This window comes from Mustela putorius, unplaced genomic scaffold (assembly GCF_011764305.1).
Source record: "Mustela putorius furo isolate JIRA1106 unplaced genomic scaffold, ASM1176430v1.1 tig00000450_pilon_pilon_pilon, whole genome shotgun sequence".
NCBI classification, from domain to species: domain Eukaryota; kingdom Metazoa; phylum Chordata; class Mammalia; order Carnivora; family Mustelidae; genus Mustela; species Mustela putorius.
The window spans coordinates 24,264,544-24,287,950 of NW_025421385.1; the positions used below are offsets into that span (position 1 = coordinate 24,264,544).

The 23,407-nt window shown below is 39.4% G+C and overlaps 1 protein-coding gene across 2 annotated transcripts in view; it reads left to right on the plus strand.

The window, feature by feature from the left end:
* Nucleotides 1–1,768: 1,768 nt before the first annotated feature.
* The window catches only part of PDSS2 (decaprenyl diphosphate synthase subunit 2), a 259,690-nt gene continuing 238,051 nt past the window's right edge, over nucleotides 1,769–23,407 (plus strand). For both annotated transcript variants that reach the window (XM_004753444.3, XM_004753445.3), the window contains exon 1: nucleotides 1,769–2,364. In XM_004753444.3, the coding sequence (XP_004753501.1) occupies nucleotides 2,069–2,364 (296 nt within the window). In that variant the 5' untranslated portion in view covers nucleotides 1,769–2,068. The remainder of the gene's footprint in view (nucleotides 2,365–23,407) is intronic.

Sequence of the window (23,407 nt, forward strand, 5' to 3'; positions counted from 1 at the left end):
AGCTGAATTTTATTGCCAGGACTTTGTTATCTCTTCCACAGGAATTATTTTGAACTTCAGCTTCCCTTATTTTGTGGGCAAAGACTGTATTTAACACTTACAAGCTTAATTCATTTCATCTACAGGGTACCCCTGAGAAGTTATGCCTAAAAGTGAATTTTTGGAAATAAAATTGGATTTTTAAATCACAAGGGAAATTAGCTATTCAAAGGGAGTCTGAGGCTAAATATTTGTAGAGAAAAGCATCTTTCTGCAAAATGAGTACTCTTTTCGTCCTTTTTTAAGTCTACATTTTTATCTGTAGCCTGAATCTAGTCTAGTATTGTGCAGGATACTAATTTGAAAAATATCAATCATAAATTTGAAAGCATTTTGAATGTTGAAGCGAGTTTTACAAGCTATTTTTAAGAGTGTAAAATTGGGTAACACATCTTTCATTATGAACAAGGGTTTGTTTGTTTATTTATGTATTGGGGAGAGAGAGAAAAAGGGAGGGTGTAAGGGCAGAGGGAGAGGGAGAAGCTCCAGGCTCAGAGGTATCCAGAGGCTGGGCTGGATCCTAGCACTCTGGGATCACTACCTGCCCCAGTGAGCCATCCAGGCACCCCTAACCAGGGCTTTTTTTTTTTTTTTTAAACACTTGCTTTGGGTGATGAGAAAAGGGGCAGGATACTAGGTATACCTGAAAAAAGAAAAGGTAGCATTGCTTGAATGACAACCCCATTGACTGCTTCTCCTCAGCAATAAAGAGTAAGGAATGGTTAGTAGGTTGTTACTTCACGCAACGCTGTGGTTAAGAGCATGGATGCGAAACCGGCCTGTGATAACACACTTGTTAAAGGCCTGGTGTGGCCTTTGACCGTTTGCACCACTTAGATGTGTCTCAGTTTTCTCACATGAAACATGGAGAATACTAACACTACCTATTTAATGGAGTTGTTTTGGGGATAAAATGAGCTAATCATGAGCCGTAAGTGAAAAGCACGACGGTCGGTGATCCGGTTTTGAATCCTGGTGGCGAATCGAAGCGCGCTTCCGAGGGAAAAGACGAGAGAGGGGGGGCCCGGGCCTTTCTGCACCCCTGTGAAGGCAGGGCTCCTTCTGCCTGGGCGGTACACAGGGGGAAACCAAGACTCAGCGGGGAGGCTGGTGATTACACAAGGATCAAGGGTATTCCTTGGGGAAAAAGAACCCTTTCCGCCGGGCTACGCCACCTTCCGTCCCGTTGGGAACTGAGGGCGAAGAGGGCTCAGTCACACGCCTAGACTTTGCGTCCCACTACTGAGTAGCGAACCATAGCTTCCCAAGGCCAGTCGTCCTGAGGGCCGCCCTCCGGTCCACTACCCGAGCCAGGGGCTGGTGGACAGCTGTGAGAGGCTTCCCAGGGGAACGGGCACCTCTGCCTGGCGCCCTTCCTTCCGGGCGGGCTGGGAGCCATGAAAAGACTTGGCAGACACCGACCCTCGTCCATGACACAAATATTTCTGTGCGCCACTCTGTGCTGGGCGTTGGGCATGCTCTGATGAATCAGACTGGGCCGAGGCTCCGAACACGAGTGTACCACTCGGCCGCTTCCAAGACCTAACCGACTCCCAGGAAACCGAGGTCTTTCCAACCTTGGGTGAGCAGGAGGTGTGGGAGGAGCTTAAGCTTTCGCCCGACCCCATCGCCTTCCCGGACTCACGTCCAAAGCCCCGCCCCCTCGGGGGTGTTCACGACTGTGCCATAAAGTAGGGAACAATCTTTGCTCCTGAACTACCCGCCTCTATCTTTACGACAGACCGTATTCCATCTCGCCAATATGGCATCCCCCATTTAGGAGGCGGCCGTGGTTTCTACCCAGATAGCCGGGGGCAGTGCTGAGCTCCGGCAGTTGGTTGTGTCACCCGAAGCGCTGAAAGCTGCAGTTAACGTGCTTTTCTGGTCACGCTTCCAGGAACTCACCCTCCTCTGAGAGTCAGGAGTTGCCGCTTTCTTCTAGTTCCTGCAAGTTCTTCCTCTGCCCCTGGTTTGTTCCTCGTGCCACCTCCGGACACCCCCAAGTCCCTGACATTCCCAGACTCAAACTATGAGCCTTCGGCAGCTGCTGTTGCGCTTGCCCCGTTATCTCGGGGTGTCGGGTTCCCCGCGTCGCTGGTGGTGGTCCCCGTCCCTCGATACCATCTCCTCGGTGGGCTCCTGGCGTGGTCAGTCCTCCAGGTCCCCGGGCCACTGGAACCAAGTGGTGTCAGAGGCAGAGAAGATCGTGGGCTATCCCACGTCTTTCATGAGCCTCCGCTGCCTGCTGAGCGACGAGCTCAGCAACATCGCTATGCAGGTGCGGAAGCTGGTGGGGACTCAGCACCCTCTGCTTACCACGGCCAGGTGAGCTACTTACTCCCTATCCTCCTGACACGCTCGAACCCACTCGAATCCTTTTTCCTGGCCGACACCCCCTGGCTCGCTCAGACTGACTCCCTGCTTATTTCTTTTTACCCCTTTCTTTCCTTAGCTCTCCTGGACATTTGATGTCGTCTCTTCTCCAATCCGCTCACCTTAACTTTCTTCTCCATTTGCTCAGCTGAGCGGATAAGTAGTTTAGTTTTGAGAAAACACCTGTAGTCTTCTCGCGTTTCTGCTTCTTAATTATGAGGGTAAAAATGCCTCAGTGAATTGTAGAGAAATCGAGTAGGGATGTGGGTGTAAGTCACTTTGGGAAATGGTCTTTTAAAAATAGGATAGATTAATTTTCGGTTCCGGACTGTTCCAGTGGTCGCCTCCAGAAAAAAATGGGAGAGGGGGAGATGTTGCTGAAGGTAGACAGTTCTTTGCAACGAATGTTCCAGCCTTAAAGTAAGAATCTATCCAGTCAGTAGTCACTGTCCTCTTGGGATTTTTATCACTTATTCTGGACTACTACTGTGAAACTTGCTATTAGTATTTTAAGACCACAACTTATGCTTCCAGTAAAAACAAACAAACAAAAAACTTTTTTATTTGAAAATAATTTTAAGCATACAGAAAAGTTGCAAGAATAAAAATAGTTTAATCAGATTCCCTATTCTAAACATATGTACATACTATTTACATTTATGTGTAAATACACACATTTTTAATGAATTATTTGAGAGTAGAATGCATACATCATGGTCCTTTATGCCTAAATATGTAATTGTGTATTTCCTAAGTGTAGGAATATTCTTAACAGTAATCAATTTAAACACATTTAATATTGATACAATACTTTATTAATATACCATTGATATTCCAGTTTTGTTAATTGACCCAGAAATATCCTTTATAGTATTCTTTCCTCTCTAGTTTAGGATCTAGCCTGGGATCACGTATTACAGTTAATAGTCATGTCTCTTTCATCTCCTTCAACTGGGAACATTTCCACAGCTCTTGCTTTTATGAGTAGAGCTTTAGTTAGTTCTCAGATGGGGCAGTTTTGCCCCCTCGGGAACATTTGGTAGTACATTTGGTAGTATATGGAGGAGTCATGCCTGGGGCATGCTATTGGCACTTAGTAGGTAGAGGCCAGGGATGCAGTTAAACACCTTGGAATGCCCAGCACAGACTCTACAATGAAGAATTACGGGCCTCCCAATGTCAATAGTACCAAGGTGGAGAAATCCTAGACAAAAATTACCTTTATTTCCCCCATTTTCCTTTTTTAAATGAAACTTATTTTGAGGTAATTATAGATTCACACACTGTTGGAAGAAATAATAGAGATCCAATGTACCCTTTACTCGTTTCTCCCAATGGTAACATCTGGCATAACTATACTCTAGTATCACAAATAGATTATTGACATTGATACAGTCCAAGATGCAGAACATTTCTGTCACCACAAGGATCCCTTATGTTACTCTTTTCCAGCCACTCCCACTTCTCTTGCTTACCCCCTTGGTATAATTTTTTGAGACACCTGTCATTTCTTTGTTACTACAGAAGTGACCAAATAACAATAAAGTGAGAAGTGACCAAATAACAATAAAGTGATTTTACTTGTCGGCATTGTTTCCAGTATCAGGAATATCATGTTATCAGTGGGCTAAACTTGTCCTGTAGTTAGAAGGTTAATTCTCTGTAGATTTTAGATGTTACACACTCAAAACACACACACACACACACACACACACTCATATGTACTTACATGTTTTAAGGCTTATTAATGAAACTAATGAGCTTACCATCTAATTTAAAAGCTGTAACTACCAATCCTTCTGAAACTATCTGTACTCCACAGTCCACGTCCCTGAATCCCAGTGTACTGGATTTTGTGTTTGTTTTTCCTTTTTAAAAGCTATATTGGTGTTTCTCTAAATAATATGTTAAATTTTGCTCACTTTTGAAATTTATAAATATGGTAGCTTATTGCTTGTAGTCTGCGCTGCTTACTTTTTTATCCATAATTGTTCCTAAGATTTGTCCATGTCGTGCTTAATTGTACTTCATTAGTTTTTCACTGGTGTATGAAATCCCGTTGTTTGACTATGCCATAGCCTTCTCTCAATCAGCATTTGAGTGGTTTGCATTTTTGTTTTATGAAAAATGCTGCTGTGAATGTGCTTGCGCATATCTCCAGGTGTACTTGTCTTGAGAGACTAGATGGAGGAGGAGTGTATGCACGTGTTCAGTTTTAGTAAATAATAGTAAATTGCTTTCCAAAATGATTGTACCAGCTGCTGCTCTCCTGAGCAATGTCTGAGTTCAGATTACTCCATGTTCTCCTAGCACTAGAACCTTGAAGTTTCTTAATTTTTGCTAATCAAATAGTGGGTTTCACTGCGTGTGGTGGTAATAGTAGTGTTAGTGGCAGGGCTCGTAATAGTACGTTGCATTGTGCCTATTATTGTCTTTGTAATAAAACATTGAAGTTAAAAGGGCAGAGCTGGAAAAGGCCTTATTAATGTGTATATTCTGAGAGTTGTAATTCATCTACTTAGTTGCCAGAGCATTAGAAGAGGTGTTGGAGAAGATGCCTTCTAAAGCCACCAGAGACACACTAGATGAAAGCTCGTAAGACTAATTGGCTCTAAAATTTCCTGTTTGTCGCCCGCCCTGACTGCCCAGTATCATAGCACAGTGAAAGAAGTGGAGAGGAACAAAATAAATAAGTTGCAGTAAAGGTGATAACATGTATGAATTGTTTTATTTTGTGAGAAAAGGAAGAGCCAACGTGCATGTAGTTTTATTATTCTTTGATAGTGTATCACAATTTAAACGGTCTGAACTCATGGGCAGAACAAAAAAACCTTTGGGGGAGGATGTCCTATTTTTATCTGTTTTAGTAGCGGACCAAGCATTTGATCCAAAGGGTAATAAGCAGACTGTGATTATTGTAAATTATAGCTAAAAACATGGATTAAGCAACTATATATTTTTGAATCATGTACACCTTTGTTGAAATCTCATCAGCAAAGCATTAATAATTAAGAGGAAGGATGTGAGGGCTATCTGGCTGAAACATCTGTCACCCCATTGATTGCCATGGTTGATTCGGCTGATCTGGCTGGCTAGGTAGGTGTCCCCTTCCTCCCTCACTGCTCCATGTGGGTCCCTCCTGAAGCTGTGTGCTCTGTTGAAGAAGACGACCTTCCCCAATAGAGGAGAGGACTGTTTTTCCATCAAGGATATACGAGTAGCTGCACTCCCCTGCTAGGACCTCCAAAAAAGCTCTCAAGGTCCATTTGTAGGAGAATGTAAGGTAGTGAAGCTTCCAAGACTGTAGACACATCCAAATGAGGTGCTGCATTTGGCAGTCTGCCTTTCTTTAAAAAAAAAAAAAAAAAAAAAAAAAGAGGAAGATGCTGTCATTATGTTAGCCAAGGATGGAAAGACCCCCTGTAGTTGATTTAGTTAAACATAGGAAACTGAACTTCTAAATTCTTTTACAGTTTCATATTTTAGGTGTCTTATTATTGACTTAAATCAATATTCTAACCCCTTAGGTCATTTTACTTTTTGTTTAAATCTGCATGGTATGGTAGAGATGAATCATGTCTAATACCCTAAAATTTAGGTGAAGGGTGGGATTTTTGGTAAGGAAATCACTATAATTTATTACTCACTACCTTCTCTTTCTTTACCTATGCCATCTCATCATGAAAGGAAAAAGAGCCTGGAAGTGTACTCTAACACATTCAGAAGTGAGATTAAATTTAACATCTTGGGGCACCTGGGTGGCATAGTTGGTTAAGCACCAGACTCTTGATTTTGGCTTAGGTCATGATCTCAGGGTCATGAGATTGAGCCACGTGAGGGCTCCGTGCTCAGTGGGGAGTCTGCTTCTCCCTCTCACTCTCCCTCTGTGCTCGCTATCTCTGTCTCATAGACATACACAAAATCTTTAAAAAAAAAAAAAGAAGAAGAAATGACATGGGTAATATTTTAGGGTAGTTGTAGTATATTACATATCATTTCCTTTGTGATTCTTTTTTCTCCTTTCTTCACTAGGCTCTCATACTTCTGGGTAAAGGGAGGACCTGAAAAGCAAGTGCAGTAAAGTAAAATGAACAGCAAGAAAGGAATTAAAATAGTTAAAACAATATTGGGAGGGGGAAGGTAGGAGGAATCATTCTACATTATGTCAAGTCATAGATACAGTTTCATTGATCAAGACAGTGATATTGGCAGAGGAATAGACAGATCGATGGAACAGAATAGAGAACCCAGAAATAGATCAACACAAATATGCTCAATTGATTTTTGACAAAGGTACAGAAGCAATTCAGTGGAGGGAGAATAGTCTTTTTAACAAGGTGCTGGAATGATTGGACATCATTGACAAAAAAACGAACCCTGACCTACACCTCACACCTTAAGAAAAAAAAAAAAAGGAAAATGGATACCTGTGAGATCAATGTAAAATGAATTTAAATGTGAAATGTAAAACTGTATAACTTTTAGAAGAAAAATAGAAAACATCTCTATGATCTGGGGCTAGGTAAACAGTTACTAGACATAACACCAAAATCCCATTTCATAATAGAAAAAAAAAGGTCAGGAATTTGACTTCATCAAAATTAAAGTCTTTGGGCGCCTGGGTGGCTCAGTGGGTTAAGCCGCTGCCTTCGGCTCAGGTCATGATCTCAGGGTGCTGGGATCGAGTCCCACATTGGGCTCTCTGCTCAGCGGGGAGCCTGCTTCCTCCTCTCTCTCTGCCTGCCTCTCTGCCTGCTTGTGATCTCTCTCTGTCAAATAAATAAATAAAATCTTAAAAAAAAAAAAAAAAAAATTAAAGTCTTTGTAGGGGTGTCTGGGTGGCTCAGTTGGTTAAGCAGCTGCCTTTGGCTCAGGTCATGATTCCAGGGTCCTGGGATTGAACCCCACATCGGGCTCTCTGCTCAGCAGGGAGCCTGCTTCCTTCTCTCTCTTTGCCTGCCTCTTTGCCTGCTTGTGATCTCTCTCTGTCAAATAAATAAATAAAATCTTAAAAAAAAAAAAAGAAAGTAAACAATACAATTAGAAAATGAGCAAAAAGACCCTGTAAAAATGACAAGTAAGTATATGAGAAGGTGGCAGGTAAACATATGTAACATTAGCCATTAGAAAAATGTAAATTAAAACCGTGATAACTGCTACTTACCTGCTAGATAGGCTAAAATGTAAAGTACTGACAATCTGATGTCCTCTGTGAAGATGCAGAGAAATGAAACCAGATTTCTTTTAACGTTGCTGATGGGAATGTAAAAATGGTACAGCCGCACTGAGAAACAGCTTGGCAGTTTCTTATAAAATTAAACATACACTTCCCATACAAACCAGTGATCGTACCCCAGAGAATTTACTCCAGAGAAGTAAAAACTTGGGTCAAAACCTATACTCAAATGTTTATAGCAACTTTATATGTAATAGCCCCAAATTGGAATAACCCAGATGTCATTCAGTGGTGAATTGTTGAACAAACGATATTGCAGCCATGAAATGAAACCCTGTTCAACAATGAAAATAACTGAACTATTTATTCATACAAAAATTTGAATGAATCTGGAAAGAATTAGGGTGAAAGGGATAAGTCAATCCACACTACTGGTGGGAATGTAAAAAGCCACTACAGAATACAGTATGGTGGTTTCTCAGAAAAATTAAAGAATTACCATGTGATCCAGCGATTTCACTTCTGGGTTTATAGCCAAAAAAAAAATTGAAAGCAGGGTCTCAGAGAGATGTCCATTCTCCCATGTTCATGGCAGCATTGTTTCCAATAGCCTAGTGGTGGAAGCAGCCCAGATGTCCATCAGTAGGTGAATGGATAAACAAAATATTGTGTACATATAATGGAATATTATTCAGCCTCAAAAAGGAGATTCTGGCACATGTTGCAACATGGTAAACCTTGAGGACATTATGTTAAGTCAAATGAGCCAGTCACAAGAAGACAGGTACTGTATTATTTCATTGATATGAGGAATCTAGAGTAGTTCCATTCACAGAAAGTAAAATGGTGATTGCCAAGGGCATAGAGTTTCAGTTTTGTAAGATGAAAAAGTTCTGGAGATTGGTTGCACAATATTGTGAATGTAGTAAACTGTACACTTAAAAAATGGCTAAGATGGTAAATTTTATGTGTGTCTTACCACACAAAAATAGTCAATCTCAGAAGTTTATATATTGTTGGAAAGAAAGAATTTCCTCTACCCTTCACGATCCTTCTAGTTGGACTAAAAATCAAAATTACATGAGACAGGGGCACCTGGGTGGCTCAGTGGGTTAAGTCGCTGCCTTCGGCTCAGGTCATGATCTCAGGGTCCTGGGATCGAGTCCCGCATTGGGTTCTCTGCTCAGCGGGGAGCCTGCTTCCCTCTCTCTTTCTCTGCCTGCCTTTCCGTCTACTTGTGATTTCTCTCTGTCAAATAAATAAATAAAATCTTTAAAAAAAAATGACATGAGACAGATTAACAGGAGAAAATCAAATTTAATAGCATATATGTGGCGAATTCACATAGACATGAAATTCCAAAGAAATGAAGCAAGGAGATGGTTATATGGGCTAAGAAGAGGAGGAGGGGTATGGGTATTACAAAGGGGAGAAAGACCATTAGCAGGAAGGTGAAAGAAGATATTTGGAAACAAATGTTGCCCAATTATTCAGATAAGTTTCTCAGGGAAAGAGGAGAATTATTCAGATAAGTTTCTCAGGGAAAGAGCTCTGTTAATAGCTCTCTTCCTGGTATGAGCATGCAGTTGAGGGGGAGGTGAAGAGTTTTTCCTTGATCTGCTGGGTTTCAATTGCTTTTAACTCAAAATAATGTTCATGCCAAAGTAGCCAATCTTGGGACAGCCTGCCCTTGGCCCCTGCGATACTGTATGATTCCATGTATACAACATTCTCAAAATGACAAAACTATGGAGATGGAGGACAGATTAATGCTTGCTGGCGTCAGGGACAGAGTGGGCAGCAGGGAGGATATAAATACAAAGAGGTATTTTGTGGTGGTGGAACATTTCAGTATCTTTTTTTTTTTTAAACATTTTAGTATCTTGATTTTTTTAAAAAAAGATTTTATTTATTTGACAGAGAGAGATCACAAGTAGGCAGAGAGGCAAGCAGAGAGAGAGAGAGAGAGAGAGAGAGGAGGAAGCAGGCTCCCTGCCTAGCAGAGAGCCCGATGCGGGACTCGATCCCAGGACTCTGAGATCATGACCTGAGCCGAAGGCAGCGGCTTAACCCACTGAGCCACCCAGGCAGCCCCAATATCTTGATTTTGATAGTAGTTACATGAATCTCTACATGGGATAAAGGTGTTAAAACTATGTACACTGACACATACAAATGAATACAGGTTAAGAAAAATGCTGAAAATGGAATAAGGCTGTAGTTTTGTGTTTTGTTTTGTCTTAAGATTTATTTATTTGATAGAGAGAGCTGGGGGAAGGGGGCAGAGGGAGAGAATTGAAGCGGACTCCGTGCTGAGCGCAGAGCCTAACATGGGGCTTGATCTCACAATCCATGAGATTACAACCTGAGCCAAAACCAAAAGTCATACGCTCAACTGACTGAACCACTCAGGCTCCTAGGTCTGTAGTTTTGTTAACACTAATGGACAGATGTTAATTTTTGGTTTTCATATACTGTATTACAGCTGAAGACTGAGGAAAGCCAGATAAAGGATACATAGGACTCTATACTATTTTTGTAACTTTCTGTGAGTCTGTAATTATTTAATTATTTTAAAAAGCGGAAAAGAATCTCTTTGAATTGAGAGAGAGAATGAATGAGTGAATTAACCAACAAACAAGCAGTAGGCTTAGGAGACAGGAGACCTGCATGTTCTAATTTTATTCTGTCAATAGGTAACGGTATGACCCAGGTAAGTTATTCCTTGTTTTCTGGGCTTTAGTTTCCTAAGCAGTGAAGTAAGGAGTGTGTATAAATGATTTCCAAAGGTGTTGCCATTGCTATATTAGTATACAAATTAGTGTTGTAATTGAATATGGCAGGTAAGAGAGCCATTGTCATTTCTCAAGCAGGGAGTGAGCAGATTGGAGGCAATGTGGTAACACAGATCTATGATCCTTTTCCTATTATTTAAAAATCCTAAAGGCTCAGAAAACAGAATGTTTTTTAATGCTCATAAATCTGACCTGATGAGTGATTATTTATAGTCTTTCTTTATTCCACTTAATGTGAATATTCATGCACTTTTTGCTGCAGAAATATTCATGTGTTTGATTACAGGGTGCTGCCCCAGATCCTACTGGAGTGCAGGGGAGAATGCACTTTCCTAAAATCAGAAAAATTTTGAATTGGTTTCAAAAAATTTTTGAATGAGATATTGTGGACCTGTCCAAGCTGGACAGTGGGCTGTGGGATGGACTAGAAGGTATGTGATGTAGATTGGTAACGTGGTGGGGGTTTAACATGGCAATAGTCTATCAACCTTTATTTCCTCACAACTTGTACCCTATGGTTCGTTATTACCTTGCTGATTAAATGTGATTATCCACTTGTGCAAAATATATATTTTTTATTTTTAATCATTTAAATTTCTGTATAAATCATTACAGATCTCCCCTACTATCTGAAAGTAGAGCGTTTCTATGAAACCTTCAATAAGCCAAAATGGCATCAAGCAAAAGAAGCAATTACCATTAATTTATATGGAAAACTTTTTGAGTATTCCCAGGCCCAAAAAATAATCTCCCTTAGGCTTTTTTTGATATCTTAGGACACATCTTGCTAACGAATGCACAAAATAAATCGAGATAAAGCACAGATGCTCACAGATATAGTTCAAAGCTACAGCAGTTTGATGCTAAGATGCTGAGTGTAGTTCCCAGGGAAGGATCTGGTGGTTCCAGTCTCGCTGCTCCGGGTGTGTGCTGCTTCTGTAACGGCTCACTGCAAAACAAACGTTGAACGCTATTTTTGCTTTTTGCCTTTTTTCATAAAAGTGAAAATCCTCTTTGTATTTCTTTTGGTCAGTGAACTAATATATGTCTTTTGTAAAGCAAAGTGGCTCTAATGTGAACTTTTGAAAGGCAGGGTATTCTGTATTATTTTGTTTGAAGTACTTTTAGTTTTATATATATCTACTGTCAAGAACTGAAATGTTTTTAATAACCATATGGAGGACACTTTATTGTTTCTAAGGTAATGACTTACTTTTTTCACATAGAATTAAATTTTTGTTGTTTATACATAGTTGATATTGAGTAATATGGCCTTATTTGTTTTCGTTGATTACTGTTGACATATTTGGCTTTTAGGATTAAATTTTTGTTTAAATACTCTTATCTTTTTACTTTTGCCTTGATCTCTATTGCACATTTACATAGGTAGGACTAATTTAGTATCATTTAATGGAGACAAATTATGACATTTCATCTTTCTCTAAGGGGGTGTTGATTCCTTGGCAGACACTTTTTGTTCCTGAGTTCACTACAGTTACTTGGCTACCTATAAAGCCTTATTAGTCTTTTCTGCATGTTAAAATTCTTCAGAGATCTTTGAATTTATTATTAGAAATTTAATTTTAGTCTCTTCCATGTTTATAAAAGACCTTTTCTAGATTTAGTTCTGTAATTACCGACTGAAAACCTGCGTTACTTATGTAGGACTTTTTTTTTTTTTTTTGGATGACTAGGAGAAAATTAAAAATTTTAATTCATTCCACAAATATTTGAGGTGCTCTTGGCATGGAATGTACAAACAAGAATAAGACACAGTTGCTTCCCTTCAGGAATTCATCAGAGATGGTATAGTGAGCCTGAACTCTATAATCAGACTGTTTAGATTTATATCCTGTCTCTACAACTACCAAGTTATGTGATCTCAGGCAATTTCCTTAACCTTTTTGTGTTTTAGTTTCCTCATTTGTAAAATGAGAATAATAATAGTACCTATATCTTAGGGTTTTATGAAGATTAAATGGGTAAATACAGGTAAAGTGCTTAGAAGAGTATCTGGCACATAAAAAGTATCCAAGTGTTAGCAATTTTCATTATTGAAATTCATTTCAGTGGGGAGATGTGCTAATAGTGAGAGTACCTTGGGATATATGCTATAGTATGTGTGAATGATATGCTGTAGAGACAGGGATAAAAAAAAAAAATCTCTACAGAAAATTGAAGACTTTCAAAGATGAGATGACCTAAGAGTTGGGTCATGTTGGATGGAAAGGAAATGACTAAGGCAGGGACATTGAGAAGAAATTGCTTAGTCAGCGGTAGAGAAGTAGTAGTTTGGTGTGGTCTGAACACGGGATGGGATGAGACATAAAGGGTAGGTTGAACATATATGTCACTTCTGCCAAGACAGAGTAATGAATGCTAAACAAATAGAAAACTGGACAAAAAATATGAAACAGTTGTATTCTTGGAGTACGAAGCAGTATAGGGTTGTGATTCTATGAAAGGGAGCACAGATGAGATGAAAACTATCACTCTGGCTTTGTGCTGGAAGGTATTTTCCAAATAGCCACACAGAGAGAGGAACAGGAGCAGAGGATGGTGGTATCGGTGAGTTTGAGACAGATCAGATTTTGGGGAAGCGAAGGCAGCAGGAAATTGTGGGGCAGAATACGGAAGAAGAGGGAGTATACAAAGAAAGGCTCCAGACAGCTGAGGGGCCCACCTGAGTTTCTTGTTGAAGTATGAGCAGCACATACGTAGGATGAAAGTCTGTGAGGCTGGGGAGCTATAAGCTGGCAGATCTCAGAGTTCTCACAGAGCTGGGAGGCATCTGAATTCTAACTGGACATTATGGAAAGACTTTGTTGAACAGCCAGGCACTCAGTGAAGAGCCCAGAAAATTGTGCCTCAGTAATAGGGATAAACCAGCTTTAGAGGGCAGACTGGTCGAGAACCTCCCTAATAAAACTAAACAGCAAGTCTTGCAAAGATCAGGCTAACCCAAAAGTAGTTTAACTGCCAGCCAAAGCACACCGAAATTCTTTTTTTTTTTTTTTTTAATATTTATTTATTTATTTGACAGAGATCACAAGCAGGCAGAGAGGCAGGCAGAGAGAGGGGGGGAAGCAGGCTCCCCGCTGAGCAGAGAGCTTGATGTGGGGCTTGATCCTAGGACCCTGGGATCATGACCTGAGCCGAAGGCAGAGACTTTAACCCACTGAGCCACCCAGGTGCCCCGCACACCGAAATTCATAAAAGGAAGATTAAAATCCAGTCACTCATCAGCACAATTTAACAATATCCAACATCCAATTAAAAATTATAGGACAGGGGCACCTGGGTGGCTCAGTGGGTTGAGCCACTGCCTTCGGCTCAGGTCATGATCTCAGGGTCCTGGGATCGAGTCCTGAATCGGGCTTTCTGCTCAGCAGGGAGCCTGCTTCCCTCTCTCTCTCTGCCTGCCTCTCTGTCTACTTGTGATCTCTCTCTGTCAAATAAATAAATAAAATCTTTAAAAAAAATTATAGGACATTTCAAGAAGCAGGAAAATATGACATATACCAGGAGAAAAATCAGTCAGTAGAAACAGACCCATAAGACCCTGATGATGGAATCAGTAGACAAGACTTATTATAAATATGCTCAAGTTTTTATTTTTTAAATTTATTTTAATTTTAAAAACATTTTTAAATTTAAATTCAATTAATTAACATATAATGTATTATTGGTTTCAGAGGTATAGGTTGTGATTCATCAGTCTTATGTAACACCCAGTGCTTGTAACATCACATGCCCTCCTTAATGTCCCTCACCCAAGTACCCTATCCCCCACCACCTCCCCTCCAGCAACCTCAGTTTGTTTCTTATGATTAAGAGTCTCTTATGGTTTGTCTCCCTCTCTGGTTTTGTCTTGTTTTATTTTTTCCTCTCTTCCCCTATGAAGCTTTGTTTTGTTTCTTAAATTCCACAAATCAGTGAGATCATATGATAATTGTCTTTCTCTGATTGACCTGTTTCACTTAGCATAATACCCTGTAGTTCCACCCACGTTGTTGCAAGTGGCAAGTTTTCTTTTTTTATGGCTGTGTAATATTCCATTGTATATATAGACCACATCTTCTTTATCCATTCATCTGTCTCTGAACATTTGGGCTCTTTCCATAGTTTGGCTGTCATGGACATTGCTGCTATAAACATTGGGGTGCAGGTGACCCTTCAAATCGCTACATTTGATTTCTGGGGTACATACCCATTAGTGCGGTTGCTGGGTTGTAGGGTAGCTGTATTTTCAACTTTTTGAGGAACCTCCATACTGGTTTCCAGAATGATATTACTAGCCTGCATTCCCACCAACAGTGTAGGAGGGTCCCTATCCTCAAGTTTTTAAAAGAAAGCATGAATAATGATACATGTGATAGAAAAAATATGTAAAGGGTAATATCTGGGTTGCCTGGTTGGCTCAGTGGGTTTAGCCTCTACCTCCGGCTCAGGTCATGTTCTCAGGGTCCTGGGATCGAGCCCTGCATTGGGCTCTCTGCTCAGCAGGGAGCCTGCTTCCCCATCCCCCACCTGCCTCTCTGCCCTCTGTCAAATGAATAAATAAAATCTTCTGAAAAAAGTAATATCTGTAACTGAAAGTTCAATATGTAAAAGGAAAAAATTTATCTGGATTGGCTCAACAGTAGATTAGACCCTGAAGAAGAAAAGATAAGTGAACTGAAGACATAACAATAGGTACCCTTTCCAATCTGATACAGAGGCTCCATGAACAATTATAGCTAATATTCTTAATAGTGAAAGCCTGAATGTTTTCTACAGCAGGACTCAAGGATATTCTCCTTTCCTCTTCTGTTAAAATTTTACCAGAAGTTCTAGCCAGTCAAGAAAAAGAATTTAAAAGCATATTGGGTTAGAAAATAACAGCAAGTCTTAACTACTAAATAACATCACATGCTAGGAAATCCCTAAGAATTTACAAAAAAGTTATTGGAGCTGATAAGCAAGTATAGCAAGCATAAGTTATATAATGTCAAAATATACAAACCAATTGTGTTTTCTTATATCAGCAATGAACAGTTGGAAAATGGATTTGCAAAATGTTCGCTGTAATATAAAAAACATGAAATGCTGAGGGATAAATTTAACAAAATACATACAAAGTCTGTACATTGAGAGCTATAAAACACTGGTGGGGAAATTAAAGATGACATAAATATACCCTGTTCATGGATTAATTTAAATTTATTAATTTTAATATTATTAAAATGTCTCTTCTTCCCCAAATTCATCTATAGATTTAACATAATCCCAATCAAAATTTCTACAGCTGATTTTTTGTCAAAATTGATAAGCTGATCTAAAATTAATCTGATTGCAAAGAGTCACAATAGCTAAAACAATTATGAAATATAATTGTGCAATGCTAGCATGACATGATTTCAAAACTTCTAGATAGCTACAGTAAACAAGACTCTGAAGGACTGGTGTACAGACAGGCATATACATCACTATGACTGAATATAGTTCTGAAATGGACCCACAGGTATATATGGTAATCCATTTTTGACAAAGGTAGCAAGGCAGTTAAGTGGGCAACGGATAGTATTTTCAACAAATGGTGTTGGGGGAAAACCTCATGCCATAAAGAACAGTGACCTTGAAGTGGATCCTATACCTAAACATAAAAACTAAAATACAAAAATTCTAAAAGAAAACTCAGGGAAATAAATTGTGACTTTGAAGTAAGTAGAGAATTTTTAGAAAACATGAAGTGTAAAAGAAAAAAAGAACTAGAGTTCATTGACATTTAAAACTGCACTTTAAAAAAATGCTGTTAGGAAAATAAAATGGCAATAGGGTGCCTGGGTGGCTTATTTGGTTGAGCATATAGCTCTTGGTTTCTGCTCAGGTCGTGATTTCATGGGTTGTGGGGTTGAGCCCCTCCTCAGGCTCTATGCTCAGCGGGGAGTCTGCTTGAAGACTCTCTCCCTCTGCCCCTCTTGCTCTTGACCGTGCATGCTCTCTCCCTCTCAGATAGGCAGGTAGATAGATAGATAGGTAGATAGAAAAGAGCAAGCCACAGAGTGGGATAAAATATACACATGTCTGACAAAGGGCTGGAACGTACAAAGAAGTCTTAAAACTAAAGCAGACAACCAACTCAAAAATTGGGAAAGATTTGGACATTTTACAAAAGAGGTTACCTAGCCAATTAGTAAAACTGAAAATGACAACATGCTTAACATCATCAGTCACCTCAAAATGCAAACAAAGTAAAACCAGAAAGAGATGTCACTGCATACAAACAAAAATGGCTAAATTTAGGAAGTCTGACCATGGTAAATGTTGGTGAGAATGTGGAACAGCTGGAACTGTCCTATGCTGCTAATGGGACTATAAAATGGTACAGCCACTCTGAAGAACTATTTGGTCTTTTTAAAAAAAAAAGGTTAAGCATACCCTTGTACCTTATAATCCAGCAATCCCACTGCAGGGTATTGAAATGATAGAGAATGAAATAAATGTGCAATCTTTTTTTTTTTTTTTTAAGATTTTATTTATTTTTTTGTCAGAGAGAAAAAGCGAGTGAGGACAAGCAGGGAGAGCAGCAGGCAGAGAGAGAAGCAGGCTCCCTGCTGAGCTGGGAGCCCCATGTGGGACTCCATCCCAGGACCCTGGGATCATGACCTGAGCCAAAGGCAGCCGCTTAACCGACTGAGCCACCCAGGTGTCCCTACAGTCAGAGATTTTAACACAATTATTCAGAGCAGTTTTATTTACTGTAGGCATAAACCGTAAACAGTCTAAATGTCTATCTCAGGTGAATGGAATATCCTTCAGAAAGAAAAATGAGGGGCGCCTGGGTGGCTCAGTTGTTGAGCGTCTGCCTTTGGCTCAGGTCATGATCCCAGGGTCCTGGGATCGAGCCCTGTGTTGGGCTCCCTGCTTAGTGAGAGAGGCCTGCTTCTCCCTCTCCCACATCACTTGCCTGTGTTCCTGCTCTTGCTGTCTCTCTGTCACACAAATAAATAAAATCTTTAAAAAAAAATTTTTAAAAAGAAAGAAAAATGAGTTGATTAATGATTCACTCAATAACCTGGTTGGATCTCAAGAACATTATGCTGAGTGAAAGAAGCCAGATACAAAGGAATGCCTGCTGTATGATTTCATTTACATTGAAAATCTAGAATAGGTAAAATCATACTGACGGAAAGCATCCACTTTCGTTGTTTGCTTGGGGCCTTAACGGGAACAAAGGAATTTTTAGGATACTAGAAATGTACTATATCTTTGTTGTGGTGACAGTTACACAGATGTACACCTTTGGCAAAACATTTTACTGTACACTTAAAATGTGTATGTTTTATTGTTAGTGACTGTTATTGAATGTGTCATTTTTATTGCTAAAGGGTGTTCCTCTGCATGGATATAAGCAAATTGTTTATCTGTTCACCTTAAATGAACATTTTGATTGCTTGTAGCTTTTGGCTATTGTGAATAAAGCTGATATGAATTAAAGTTGTTTTAAAAATAAAAAAGGTGGGGCACCTGGGTGGCTCAGTGGGTTAAAGCCTCTGCCTTCACCTCAGGTCATGATCCGAGGGTCCTAAGATCGTGTCCCACATTGGGCTCTCTGCTCAGCAGGGAGCCTGCTTCCCTTTCTCTCTCTCTCTCTGCCTGCCTCTCTGCCTGCTTGTGATCTCTGTCTGTCAAATAAATAAATAAATAAATAAATAAATAAATAAATAAAAGAAATGAAAAAGGAAAAGTTGAGCTAGATTTTGAGGAGCTTCTTTATGTAGTGTTAAGATCTAATTTAATTTTGAGATCAGCGGAGACCACTAAGGTTAAGTGGTAGAGATATTTGAATAGATATGTCTTTTGAAAGCTGATTTTGTAGCTATGAAAGTTGTGGGTTGCAGAAAAGATAAACTGGAGGCAGGAAGGCCTGGCTATAATCTAGGTTGGTATAATCTAGTTATTTCTATAGGTTGCTATAATCCAGTCCTTTCTCCCCCTGCACAGCTTTATTGAGGTGAATGGTCAAGTAAAATTATATATAGTGTACAATGCGATTATTTGATATATGTATACCTTGTAGGGTGATTACCTCACATAATTACCTTTGTATGTGCACTAGTGTGTGTGGTGAGAATGCTGAAGATCTATTCTCATAGTAGATTTCAAGTATACAGTTGGGTGTTACTAGCTATAGTCACCATGCTGTATATTAGATACTCAGTACTTATTTTCTTACAACTGAAAGCTTTTATCCTTTGACCAGCATCTCCCCAATTTTCCTACTCCCCTAGTACCTGGTAATCATCATTCTACTGTCTTTTTATATGGGTTGAGTTTGACCTCTGCATTTTCCCCCCTTTTTTCCAGATTCCAGATATAAGTGGGATCATACAGTATTTGTCTTTCCCTGTCTGGCTTATTTTATTTAGCATAATGTCCTCTGGGTTCATCTGTGTTTTTGCAAATGGCAGGATTTCCTTCTTTCGCATGATTGAATAATATTCCACTGTGTGTGTGTGTGTGTGTTTATATATCACATACTCATTAACATTTATCAGTCAATGAATTGTCGTTCCCCTATCTTGGCTTAAGTTGTTCCCATATACTGGCTGTCATGAATAGTGCTGAACATGGGAGTGTAGGTATTGCTTCAAGACAGATGGATACCTAGAACTGGGATTTTCTGGATCTTGTGATAGTTCTGTTTTTAATTTTTTCAGGACCCTCCATATTGTTTTCCATAATGACTGTACCAGTTTACATTCCCACCAGTAGTGCACAAGAATTCCCTTTTGTCCTTATCCTTGCCAACACTTACTATCTCTTGTCTCTTGGTAAAAGGCATCCTAACGGGTGTGAAGCAGTATCTCATTGTGGTTTTGATTTACATCTCCTTAATGATTAGTGTTGAGCACCTTTTCATGTACTTGATTGCCATCTCTGATTTCTTTGGAAAAATGTCTTTTCAGGTCAGTTGCCCATATTTTCATTGGATTATTATTGTTATTATGATTTTGCTGCTGAGATATATGGTTTGCAAATATTTTCTCCCTTTCTGTAGTTACCTTTTCATTGCGTTGTTTGCTGTATAGAAGCTTTCAGTTTGATATAGTATTACTTGTTTGTTTTTTGTTTTGTTGCCTTTGTTTTTAGAGCTAAGACCAATGTCAAGGAGCTTATTCGTTGTTTTCTTTTGGAGTTTTACAGTTTTAGGTTTTACATATAAGTCTTTAACCAGCTTCAAGTTGATTTTTGTGAATGGTGTAAAATAGGGATCCAGTTTCATTCTTCATTCATTTCTTCTTTCAGCAGCTGGTCAAGTGTGTCCCCTAGTGGCCAGGTACTGTGCTTATTACCAGGGGATTCAAAGAGCACAAGGCACTGAACTGCAACTCCCCTACCCCTTAACAAAAATTATATTCAAATAAGGGAAATAGATGCACAAAACAATAAGTGTAATAAAATGTTGGACTAAAAGTATTTTCAAGTAAAATGAAGATACAAAGTATAGAGGGGTCCACTAGGCAAGGGGGCTAATGAATCAGGAATGCTCAATGAAATGACTTGAGTTAAATATTAAAAATTGAGAAGGTGTTTTTGGTGATAAAGGAATATGAGGGTAGGGTATGAACTTGGGCAGTGATGGTGGAATTGAATTATCAAAAATGGATTTAAGGTACATTTGCAAAGTGGAGTTGACAGGACTTGGTAATTTTGAAAGTAAGAGAACAGAGTTGAGGCTAAGCTAAGAATGAGCTAAATAATTGACTATGTTGAGGTACCATTAATTGATAGAAGGCATACATGAGGAGAAGCATGTTTGGGTACAGAGTATAGGGGGAGGGTTTTTTTTTTTTTTTAGATTTATTGAACTTGAAGTGTTTGTGGCTTGTGGAGATGTCCAGAATGCAGTTAGAATGGCTCCAGTGCTCCTAATGGAAGTAGACATGAGCTAGAATTGGAGGGTAAGATTTGAAGCCATAGGGATTTATTATCTTTTAGGAAGGGGATATAGAATAATGTTAGTGTTGTTTGATTAAAAAGGAAGAAATTGATTTTGGATTACTTAAGCAAATAAAAGAAATTTATTGGAAAGACACTAGATAGATCACAGTTTCAAAGAGGGAGTTAGAAAACCAGGCCTTAGAAAGAATGGAAACTGGGGAAGCTCTAAGGGTTATCAGAAGCATGAATTTTGGGACAATTTCTCTGCAGTACAGCACTGTTTTCAGGTAGTTTTGGCTCTGGCTGCCTTTTGTCCTCATATGGCTTCTCAAAGCTCAAATTCCTGTAAGGGAAGATTAATTTGGCCTTTCTTTCATCTTGTGACTATTGTAGATCAGTTCCTTTACTGGCAAATGTTATACTGTGAGCTGCCCTGCCTGGGTCATTGCCCTCTCCTTTGGTCAGTTAGGGGGTTACTACTGTATTTCAGACCAACTTGAACCTCACAGAATAAGGGAAAGGAATTTCCTTAAAGGAAGATGAAGTGTAATGAGACAAAGGGAAAATAGGTTCTGGGCAGGACACCCCCCCTCCCCCTTAATCCTGAGCTTAGTGGCTGCAGGAAGCTATTGGTGCAGCTTGAGGGGTAGGTGGCATGTAGGAGTGTACATGATCTGATAGGCAACGTAATTGTGCATTCAGGCCTGCGTCTGTTTTCTTTGATGACGGCCTGCTGGAATTTAGAATTAAATGCACCCAATAATGATGAATGATGAGCTACAGGACTGCATGGTCATATAACATTGTTGTATTCAGTTTTCACCAGTCTCCTAGTGAGCCAGGTGATTTTTCTCAAAAGGAAATAGTTACTTCATTTGCTTGCTGAAGGGGCCATAGCCTTGTTCCAAAACTGTTGGGGGGGGGGGCTGTGCGGTATTAATTGGGTCCTTTTGACAGGTTCAACACATTATAGATGGAGGCATCTTTTGACTTGTCTATACAGTCATAAGGCAATATGTACACCTGCTATTTAAACAAGGAGTGTCCCACCCAGAACTTGTTACCCCTTTGTCTGGTGTCAACATCTCACCTTTCCTTTAGAAATTTTAGAAATTTCCCCTAAAAATGCAGTGATTTTGATAAAGAAATGGAATTCATTCAGCTTCTCCTTTGTACTGTAATACTGTAATATTCCTTCCTCCTGAGCCAGAGAGCCATTGTGGGATTCTGTCAGTTTGTGGGAATATCTGAAAAGTAGGATGTGTTAGTCTCACAATGACTACTGTGAGAAGAGGCTGAATTGGAATCTCTCTGCATGACTCATAAGTCGTCACTCTGACCATGGGCTAGTGGGGTACTCTTAATTCCTAAGAGTTAATGTTAGCTCAGAGCTAGTAGGTAATCATCGAGGGCATTGGGTATTTCCCTTTCAACAACAGCTCATGATTACCTGGGTAAATGGCTAAAGATCATTTGAAAAAAAAAAAAAAAAAAAAGGTATTCCATAAGGGAATTGGCCTCCAATTCATTTAACAACTGTGGGTCTTGGCTTTGGGTCAGAGGTCGGACTCTCTAAGTGTCTCATACTGGTCTCTGTTCACTAATTGTAGAGCTGTTTGTTTTTAGCTATTTAAATCCAAACAGATCTTAGTAGGATGGCCCTTCATTTGAATTCTTGGGTCTGATTAATGAAATATAGATAGGGATTTCTGCCTATCACAGCAAAGCCTGAGATTACTGAATATTACCCTGCTGCCTTGTTGGATCACCATGTCCACTTTGCTTCTGGCAATTAACAGCTACCACCTGGACCCACCCAACCTTCCCTGAGCTCCTCCCAGCACTTTCTGAGTTTAGGGAGTCCATGTCAGTTGCAGTTCCTCCCACCCAAATCCTTAGCCCTAGCAAGAGCTGTTGGAACGGTTAGTAATGACTGTAGTGTGCCCCTTACCAATCCTTTTCTGGTGTCAAGAGTGAAGGGAGAATCTTCTGGGCCCAGTTGGGAGACTGAGGAAGAACAGTATGTTATATGAATAAAAGTTGATAGCTTGAATAGAGGAAAAGTGGTTCGTGAATCACATCTTTACACCATAGGCTTCGCTTTTTCTAAAGAACTACCAGGACAGTCAGAACCATTTTCATACTGGGAATTGCAACTTAGTTTAGGTCAAGTACCATCATCTGTCATAGTAAACTAATGACAATTTGACCAAGTTTTGTACTCAATTTGTAATTTTATTTATTTTAGTTCTATAAGAACTATAACCATATAGTGTTCATAATTTCTATATTTGGACATATTCAAATGATATTTTAATACAAATCATTTAAGGCAATAATGGATGACTGAATTTTTAGCCTTTAAAAATGTAACATATACCACTCAAGGATGAGGAATACTCATGAGTCTGTGTGATTTGGAGCCCAGTTAATAAGGATAAATTGATCATAGGTTTTGAAGTGCTATAATACTTAACTCTTTGTGCTTATATTTTAATGAATTAAGATTCAGATACCCATCTCTCTCTCTTTTCATATTGCTGATCACTAATGTATTGCCAGCTGCTTTTCATCAATACTGTTATATTCTATAATTATCCCTTCTTTATCCTTTTACACAGAATTTTCCTGTGTGTGTGCATGCGTGCGTGTGCGTGTGTGTGTGTGTGTAACACCTTAGAGGCTCTTTAGTTACTCATCTGTGCTTGTGGTTTGAAGAGTTTAATGAATGTTTTTCTAAAAATAGCTGCCTTGGAGTAGGTTTTAAAATGGACACTAGATGTTAACCATTCAGATAGTTGTGTCTGATTTAGTACTTATTTGAAGTTCTAGATACAAATCTTTAGTTTATGGAGTGCAGCTGCACTTGCTTTTCTTCCTATGACTCACCAAAGCTTACTCAAAGCCTTTCATTTTTTTCTATTTCTCTATATTGAAACTTCATTTAAACAAATATTTTTAAATAGTTTAAAAAATTACCATTTTTTTGGAATCTCCTTGGAAGTTTATTTCATTTGCTCCAAAGATTTTTTTTTTTTTTTTTTAAGCAAACTGAGTTGGTTTTATTTCCAGAGTTGTGAGGTTAGAGGTAGGTATA